We start from the raw sequence: 10,061 nt of genomic DNA on the forward strand, positions 1-10,061 counted from the left end.
GTCATGCTCCGTTAAACTTCAGTCACTCTTTACTGCTGTACGGCAAATTTTAGAGATATTTTCCCTTCCACCCCCACCCCTAGTATTCTAACAATAGAACAATGGGAAGGTAACCAGATAGCAGCTCCCTGACAGGTGCCTGGTAGATATAAAAACAGCACTCGATAGTAAAAATCCCGGTCCCACTGTGACACCTTCAGTTACATTGAGTAGGAGAAACAATAGCCTATCAGAAAGCATTTCCATCCTAAAGTGCTGGCTCTTTCTGAAACCACATGACCAGGCAAAATGACCTGAGATGGCTGCCTACACACCATTATTACAACAAAAAAAAATACACTTGTTGGTTCAGCAATTACATTTTACATGTTAAGAGTCAATTATTTACAGTGTAAAAAGTGTAATTTAGAAATAAAAATGACACCATAAAAATCATGACAGAATCCCTTTAAATTATATCCTAAAGAAGGCAACAGGTAAAAATCCAAATCAATGAACTTGATTTGGGCATGGGGGCCGGCCAATGGCCCAATAGACTGAGGCAATCTTTACATTTATGCTGGCTCACGCCTATTCGTTAAACTGCTTGCATCGAAAGGTCTAAATTGAACCTGCTTGTTCAACCTCCATCAAATATGTCAACATGTTCCTCTTCCATTGTCCGTTTGTGTCTCTGATTTGCCCTCTTTTGCTCTTTAGGTGTCAAGCAGATTATCATGGTGAGAGATGTCATGCACTTACCCTTCCAGTGGAAAATCCTTTAAATCCATATGATCAGACCACAGTCTTGGCAGTAGTAGCAGTTGTACTCTCATCGGTTTGTTTAATTATTATTTCATCTCTGCTAATTTTAAGGTAGGTTCAGATTTTATTTTTTATGATGCATCTATACAGTATTTTAATTCATTGTAACCCTTAAGTGTGGATATATTTATCAATTACATGCTGAAAAATACATATAAGATGACCTTATATTACTTTAAGTAAAAGGATATCCCTGCTAGTTCTACCACTATGGGTGGAACCAGGAAAAAGAAGAGCAGCTAAATCGATAGGAACAATGAGGCCCATTTGGCTTGGAATTGGCTCTGAACATTTCTGCATTTCAGGCAAGTAATCATTGAAGGGGAACCAAAGAAAATGAGCATAGGCTTAAATATATGTAGGAACAGTGAGGTCTAGGTGGACTTGGAAAACACATGGCTAGGGGAGCCTGCTTGCAGTTTCTGGAAAGGTACCAAGAGGAGAAGACTGAAAATAAGCCTACCTAATAATAATTCTGCAAGAAGACAGAATGAAGAGAAACAGATGCTGAGAGGACTAGTGAAGATAAACTTTATTATTTCAGAAACAATACAGAATTTTTAATTGATTATATTTAGAAAGTTTCTTCAGTATGAGGAAGCTTATATTGAGTTTTCATTTTTGCGATAGTTCCCCGTTTCTGGAAAGGTACCTAACACACACATGTTCTGCAGAGCCATCTTTTGCAGCAGTAACAGCTCTAAGCCATTTGGGCTAAGGATACCAGTTGTGTTAATTGTTTGGGTGATTAAGTCTTCTAGGCACATGCCTAGCTCCAGGTTATCCAGGTTAGATGGCCTCCTTTCTTAGTAGCATTGCTAACATGGTTTTGGCTAGCCCATTGTAGGACACCCCCTATTAGTTCTTGGACTATTACACTGTCATTTTGGCATAATATTTTGAATCTAAACTGGTTCACTTGTAGTATTTCCCTGTATTTTGCACCATCTATTGCCCTTAAATTTGAACAAGATGTCCAGTCGCTGCTAATGAGATGTAGTCCCACAACATGATCAGGGTCTGACTGGGCCGGCAGGCACTGGGAAAAAACTCGGTGGGCCCCGGCTCTTGTGGGCCCCGCTGGGCTCAGGTCTGAACCCACATGTTGCTCTTAATGCCTTGACCTCCTTTGTCGGAGGTTGCGGAAGAAAACTTTGCGCACAGACGCAGCACCGTGCACAGACGCACGGCACGCCGCCACTGCAAGGGAGTCCGGAGGGGGGCCCTGGGGTAGCAGCCCCGGTGGGCCCTAGTTCGGCCCTGAACATGATACTACCATGCACAAAAAAAGCCATGTCAGTTGTGATGTGAGAGGTTTTCTGGTCAGATGAGGCCAAGAAGCCATTTTGCCAAGGTTCAAAGCACTATGAGAAGTGGGCAGTGTTCCACAAACAATGCTAATTACAGAGGTAGTAGCATCATGCTGTTTGGAAAAATAGAAATCTCACAAACATACATTGCAGCGTTTAATTCAGTAAAAATATCAAAATTAGTCAAAACGATGCACCCAATTGCCCCATTTTAGAAGAGACAACCCAGATTCATGGATTTCCTAACCGATGGTGTTGGTGTGGTTTTTAATTGAGATACTGCCTTTATTTGCACTACATATTTCCACATTCTGTGTACGAACAAAACCAGTTTGAATCAGGGCATAAAACGACTCTTACATTTTCAAATGCCGGGTGTCCGTACTTCTACATAAATGTATGTTTTGTTTTTTGATTCATTTTGTCAGCACATAAGTACAATTGTGCTGGTGCTGTCGATTTTTCTCTTTTAGGGGGCATATTTTTCAAAGAAAGAAACTAGAGCCCACCACATTCTGCCAGTCTGACATATTTATCAAAGGGTGAAAGTGAGTGTTGCCCTTAAACATTAATATTTCCCTGAAAATCCCATACAAGTAAATTGGAAGTGGAGGAATTTCACTCTAGTGAACTTTAGTTTTACTCTTTGATAAATATTCTCCCGGATTTATTTTTGATCTATGCTATGCTATGTTTACCGACCTAGCATAAAAGGGGTTAAATCTTCACTGAAATAAGCATTTGTTTAAATGGTGTTGATATTCTTTACTTTACAGACTATGGGGGTAATGTAATAAAATACACTGTTTGCCCAGGAGCAGTAACCCATAGAAACCAATCAGCAGGTAGCATTTACCAATCACCCAAATATCTTATTTGTTGTTATAGGTCACTGATCCTGGGCAAATTTAGTGCCTTTTATTACATTTGGGGGTATGTGTACTAATTTTGACACTTCTTACTTCCAAAACGCTGTCTAGGTAACTTTGCTTTGGTTTAAAAAGTGGTTTCATAGTTTTATTAGCTGTGTCCTCTGTCTAAGCATTTTTGAGTACATGGTTCTAAATGATTATACCAGTTAAATGTGAATGTAATATTTGCTCTTTATACTTACCAACACCTCGTATTATTTTTAGGTACCATAAAAGAGGAGCTTATAATGTGGAAAATGAGGAGAAATTCAAACTTGGAAATACTGCATAAATATGATTCCTTGCCTTTAAAACTGACGGGACATCACATTTGGAATAGAAAAGTTACGGGTTGATCTTTTTTTTTTCTGTTAATGTCAAATTTTTACCTGGATTGAGTCCACACCTTTGTGACCTGAATGCCACTGCCTGAGAGGACTGAAGACTGAAATCGGAATTCACTTATGGACAGTTTTAATAACCAAAGAGCGGAATTGCAATAATTCATACAACCCTTTGAAATAATAGATGCATCTATGATTAAATTGGGTTTTAATTTTTATAGTATTTTTTTTTTCATTTATGACACCACCTACAGCAGAGTAGCAGACAATATTATGCCTTCAGACATCTCATCTTGCATTTTTCCAGGTATATAGCAAACTGCAGCTAACAAATTGGTTCTTTGTCAGTTTAGACCTTCCACTGACAAGTGTGTATGTATTAGGCCCCTGGCTTGTTGTTCTAATGAATGTGGGGTGCATAGCCGAACACACAGCTGCTGCTGTTCACACTTGTAACCCTGGTGTTTCTCTTGCCTTAGGTTTCCAATGAAAAGAAGGATTTAACATTGCAATGGATTTCCTGTTCTTAAGAATAGCAATAGTGGTTTAAGAAAGTAACTTGGAAAAGGACATCTGTGTATATGACTCTTTGAAAAAGTCCTATAATATATTGACGAGTTGCTGTGTAACGCATGTGAGCATAATGGTAGAGAAATGTTTGTAATGGAAGAAAGTATAGTCTGATTTTTGTATATTTATCCAAGGGGATAGAATTGAGTTCAACACAGTTTGCCATATGGTAGCTCCACAAACCCTATTCAGGTTTGTACCCAGTAAGTATTTATAGAGTATCTAAACATAAGGCAATCCCTTACAGAAACAATACCGTATCGGGTTTAAATAGAAAGAAAGCCCTATTTATGAATTATACATTAGTTAGATCAATGATCCCCAACCAGTGGCTCGTGAGCAATATGTTGCTCACAAACCCCTTGGAGTGGCCTCAAATCAGGGGCTTATTTTGAATTTCTGACTTGGAGGCAAGTCTTGGTTGCATAAAAACCAGGTGTGCTGCCAAACAGAACCTCCTGTAGGCTACCAGTCCACATAGGGGCTACCAAATAGCCAATCACTGCACTTATTTGGCACGCAAGGGACTATTTTCATGCTTGTGTTGCTCCCCAACTCTTTTTACATCCGAATGTTGCTCATGGGTAAAAAAAGGTTGGGGATCCCTGGGTTAGATATTTGATAATGAAGGAAAACCTGTAAGGCTGAGGAGCGAAAGAAAGGATAACAGGAACAGTTAGTTATGATGTCAATGTCACTACAGTTTTTAAATGTAAAATAGGATCATGGTTTGGATTAGTATCTGGGCAAATGTAGTGTCTACGATTTAGTATTTCACTGAAACCTAAAATCACTGATTTTTGGTACTAGCTGACTGGTGATTTGAAACCAAACCACTTTTGGGTTTATTTACACTTGGCAGAGAGTCTGATTCAGTCAAGTCCTTGGTCCTCAAGTCTGTAAGATATTGTGACTTAATTCATAGGACAACTGAAGAGCGCACATTTGCATTGGCGCTGCAGAGTATCTGACATTAAGTATGAATATGTTAATGAAGGGTCAGATTCACCTGGGTGGCCTACCAGATTTTTTTTTTTTTTTTTGAAAGATTCAGTGTTTGGTCGAATTCAAAAATGATGGGTTTGAAGCATCACTGAAAATAATAAAGCTTCTGCTAAACATGTGCTGAGCTGTTTTTATTACATCTGTAAAACAGCTAACATTATTGATGATCTAGTCATCAGGGAGGACCCTAAAGAGAGATTTTGTTGGGCCCAAACACAACTGACTTTGTTCGTGCAAACAGTACAAATATAGTCTAGAGAACTCCCAATGACACAGTTGGATCCTCTGTATATTATCATATGTATAAGAGTGGTATGGCTATGGTATATCTCTCATTTGTTGTTGGATAAATGAAAGCCCTCGCCAGTCTCATGGTTAATGGCAGTCCATGCTTGGTTGATGCCTGTCAGTAGGGTAAATTGTGAAGGATTTCATTGTTCTACCTGCAACTGACTGTAGAGCCAATCACAGGTTGGTGGCTTATGCAAATTTGGCCAGATATTGGTAAACAAGCTTGTTTGGTTTTGGCCACACTGGGATGAAATCAGCCTGCTGAAATCCACAGGCCAATTTCAGCCCCTACCGCAGGCAGTAAGCCTCCTTGTTCTTTTGTGTCCAGAACCATTGTGTTGGATCCGGCATGAATACACGTGGCAGATTTCAGCTTTGAAACGGGAGGCCGCATTTCAAAAGAAGGAGGCTACTAGCCTGAGGTAGGGACTGAAATCAGCCTGTGGATTGGGGATGTGTGGCCCTAGCTTTTAAGTTCAAGTTCCCTGGTCCAACATTTGGTCTGGCCCACCTAAGTCAGTAATAGTGTTGCATAACTGATTCATGTATCTCTAACAATCACTCTCCTATAGTTCTAGGTGCATCCAGATGAGAATGTAAGCATTCACGCTAAGGGCTAAGTTGATTGCTGGCAATCAAACACTGCTCTATTCTACCACAGTCAACTGCCTATTCACATGACTGGGAAGCACTATAGGTCATCCTCCTCTGCTTCATTTTCAGGTGATAATCACCAGTGCAAAGCAACGTGCAGTGCTTCCCATTCATATGAATGAGCAGTATTCTGTGGCAAGTAGCAGCACAAAAATGCTGCATGTGCCATAGCCAGAAATCCCACCCTAATTGTCTTCCAAGCTAGTGCAGTTTGGTAACGTTTGGAATGGGAGACTTGTATTATTCTTTAGTGAAATAAATACGCTATATAAAATAAATACACAGTCATAGAGCTGTGATACAGTTCCACTGCTATTGGCCAAAAACATTTGAATGATCTGCTAAAGCATAGTAACGTCAGAAATTTCAAGTTAAAAAAAAAAAAAAATGTTGGGGAGGGTATTTTTGCATCAGACTTTTACTCTCCGATAAAAAAAAGAAAGTAGAACATGCAGAATGTCTAAGGGCAGGACTCTTGGACCCGACACGTCGTAATGCGACTAAACGCAGCGCGCGTTTTCATCCGACAGTCGTATCAGTGTAGTTGTAACATGCGATTTCTCTTTCACGTCCGTGTTATGTAAAACATCTGACACGTCGCATGCGTTTAGTCGCATTGCGACGTGTCGGGTCCAAGCTCGTCATGTAGTCCTGCCCTTAAGCTCACGTTTTATGCACGCATCTAAGGGGCAGATTTATTATGGGTTGAACTGAAAATTCTAATTTTTTTTATGGTCATAACTGTCAAATTCATCTAGGGAATTATCCTAACTCGGTTCGAGTTTTTTTGAAAATTCTTATCTGATTTTCGAGATTTATCATGGCCCTTTAAGAATTCGAATTGACTATTCACCACCTAAAACCTGCCGAATTCATGTATAAGTCATGTATATCCTTATAAACGGTGCTTAGTGATGTCATTGGTTATACTCGGTGCTCAGTGATGTCATTTGTGTCACATGACTCACTGAAACTTGTATATTATAAACAATACAATATTGTACCCCCATGTTGTAAAATATGAGGATAGTAGAAGTCATTTTGGAGTTCCATTACCTGTATAAAAGCTCTTGGCTTTGTGCCTTTATAGGGCCATGGAATTCCTCTATGATTTCTAACAACCTTATTTTACAATAGGGGGGCACAATATTCCCTATATTCTGTGGGGGGATGTCTAAGGCAATTTGGTGCAAATGATACAAAACTGTAATAAAGCATCACCCATGGCTAACTTTTATATTAATATTTATAAAGCAGGTTTTTGTATTACATTTCATTTATGGATGTACATAATTAAATTATGTTGCAAAATGACCTAATTTTGAGCCACTGTTTATATTTTAACAATATTTATGTATTAAATGCATAATTCTGCATTGTATTTATTTAAAGTATTATAAATGTTCAACAAAAAATGTTTCCATGTGGTTTTTCCATGATTTCAGAAAATACAATTGTGTAATGCATCTGAGTTGAAGGGGGAACTCATTAAAAAGTTTTAAGCATAACGTTTACCGTGGATCTGGAGTATAAAACACACACATATACCTTATTTATAGGCAGGCCATGTGTTTCCTCTATGGACAGGAGCTAAACTAGGAGGAGGCAGAAGAGGTACTTGCCTAGGGTGCAACAGAGTGAACACGTAGCTCTTTTACCTGCCTTCCCCTAGTTTTGGCCCATCTATAGTCTAGACTCTGCAAGCATCTCTGCACATGAGAGATTTGAAGCACAACGTTCCGGGGTGGTCATTTATAAAAATTGGGCAAATTTGAACCTTGGCAGTAACCCACAGCAACCAATCGGATGATTGCTTTCACTGTTCAACCTGCAGCTGGATGAAAAAAAAGCTAATCACTGATTGGTTGCTATTGGGCACAGGCCTTGGACATCCCAAATCTTTGGCTCAGTACTGCCTATAGGGATATTATTACATATTGAACATGTTTTATGACTATGCTTTTTTATGTATCTGAATGGCTAGCATTGTTTCCTACTTTGTGTTATGCTCTTTCAGCTTATTAAAGCAAAGATAACATGTTTTGAGATGACTAACCCCTTCAAAAAGCCAATCTCTAGCATACCACTTTCAAACACTGTGTGCTATATAGCTATAAAATAGGAAGTAAAGCTTAACTAAAGAAGTAGCTAGAAATGTTGTACATTATGTTTTGAGTTTCTGTACGAGCCCAAGGCAACCTCATCCCTTTAGCAATAAATATATGCATCTCCAAAGATGCCCCAGTAGCTCCCCATCTTCTTTTCTGCTGATTCACTGCACATGCTCTGTGCTGCTGTCACTTACTGAGCTTAGGCATCGACTCACAATATACAGTACACATAGAATATAAATGTCACAATATCAGGCTGATTAGTAATTAATACAGATAATTACTACATGGCAGCACAGAAACCAGTGCAAATTTCATCAGAATTTAATAACAGACTTGTAGCATCAGTTTATATTACAGGCCTATCTCATTTTCTGCTTGATAATTTGCGATAAGCTTAGCTTCTCAACAGCTGCTCAGAACCCACTGAGTTTTTACAAACACTTTCCAAGATGGTGACCCCCCCCTGTGAAAAGTTTGAAGTCCTGGATTATTGCTGCTATTGACAAGCTGAAACTTTAGGCTGGTGCAAGAAGTGCAGTATATATGTGTGTGTGTGTGTGTGTGTATATATATATATATATAAAATAAGTCTCCTCAGTAACGTGTTTGGAGACACACAAATGTGTAATAAGAGGTATTCTCATACAAATAGGATCCAGGAGGGAAAAAAAGCATAATATAGTGAAAGTAAGACTACTTGACAAAATTTAGAACATGAGAATCATAGCATAAAGCTTCACACACCCAACAATTGGCACAGGAGCTGACCACAGCTAGAAAACAATTAGGTAACATGTTAGACACATATACCAAAAAAAATAATTACAACTCTATTATTACCATGGAGACAAATTTGGGAAATTATTGGCCAAGACAGTTAAGTCTAAAATGACTAAAAACTATATTCCAAAGCTTAAGACTCCCAGTGGACATATTATACATAATACTGAGAGAATTGCTGAAGAATTACCAATTAAACGCAAAGCCAACCACACCTAACACGCTGATTGCAAAATTTCCCCTATAGTGGTCCCCTATGACCACTTCATGACCATACATCTGCAGGACAATGGCACATTCACCCTCCACAAAACACCTATCTATCATTTATAAAAATCTCCATGGAACGAACAAGCTTCTGAACCTCCCCTTTGTTAAATCTTGGCTGAAAGATCGGACATGGAACGAACAAGCTTCTGAACCTCCCCTTTGTTAAATCTTGGATGAAAGATCGGACATGGAACGAACAAGCTTCTGAACCTCCCACTTGTTAAATCTTGGATGAAAGATCGGACTCTGACAGAGACAGAAGTATCCAATATGATCAGAAACCTGATGGAAAGCTCTAGATGCACCACGATTTGGGAGCTCGGTTATAAAACCCTAACCAAATGGTACCACATGTCATACAGACTACTCAAAATGTTCCCCAGTGGAAGCCCCATTCTGCATTTGTTCTTTTATTCATAATGTCGGAAGAAGAATAAACTTTAAAATCTCTCCTCTTTCACTCCTCCTCAATGCAGCTAAGTTGTTGCACCCAGATACTGGACATACCTGATATTACCCACTTTGAAAGAGTGGATCTTGAATGTGGAGGAAATTAGAGGGTTCGAAGAAACCTCTGCACACACCACTCATGGATACTATTCAAGGATGACGCTGAATTCAAACAGCCCTAGGCCAAACCACTGGATAAAATTAGCCAGATGTAAGAGGAAAACCCCCCCTTACTTATCCCTTCAACCTTCCCCCATCCTCCCCCTACACACACAAATGCTTGTTACACTGAGAACTGATACTCATGTATGACCTTATATAGACATTGGCATGATGTCTTACTTCTTTGTAATTTGCTGTTATACTTATAGAATTATGATCTGCTATCAGTGTAATGTTATAATATTCTTAAACCTAATAAAAATTATAATACAAAAGAAAAATCTCACCAGGCAGGGACTGCTTTGGCATGTTGATGTGGTCCTCTCCCAACAGGCCTGTATAAGTGCCCGTTACTATTATTAACTGGGGACCACAAAATTGGAACAGCCCAATTTG

At 39.1% G+C, this 10,061-nt stretch overlaps 1 protein-coding gene across 1 annotated transcript in view; it reads left to right on the top strand.

Annotated features, from left to right (window-relative positions):
- hbegf.L (heparin-binding EGF-like growth factor L homeolog) overlaps positions 1–3,585 on the top strand; it is a 28,423-nt gene extending 24,838 nt beyond the window's left edge. The window contains exons 4-5 of the mRNA XM_018252113.2: positions 700–855; positions 3,251–3,585. Coding sequence (XP_018107602.1) covers positions 700–855; positions 3,251–3,317 — 223 coding nt within the window. The 3' untranslated portion in view covers positions 3,318–3,585. The remainder of the gene's footprint in view (positions 1–699; positions 856–3,250) is intronic.
- Positions 3,586–10,061: the final 6,476 nt, after the last annotated feature.

Source organism: Xenopus laevis, chromosome 3L (genome assembly GCF_017654675.1).
Source record: "Xenopus laevis strain J_2021 chromosome 3L, Xenopus_laevis_v10.1, whole genome shotgun sequence".
NCBI lineage: Eukaryota > Metazoa > Chordata > Amphibia > Anura > Pipidae > Xenopus > Xenopus laevis.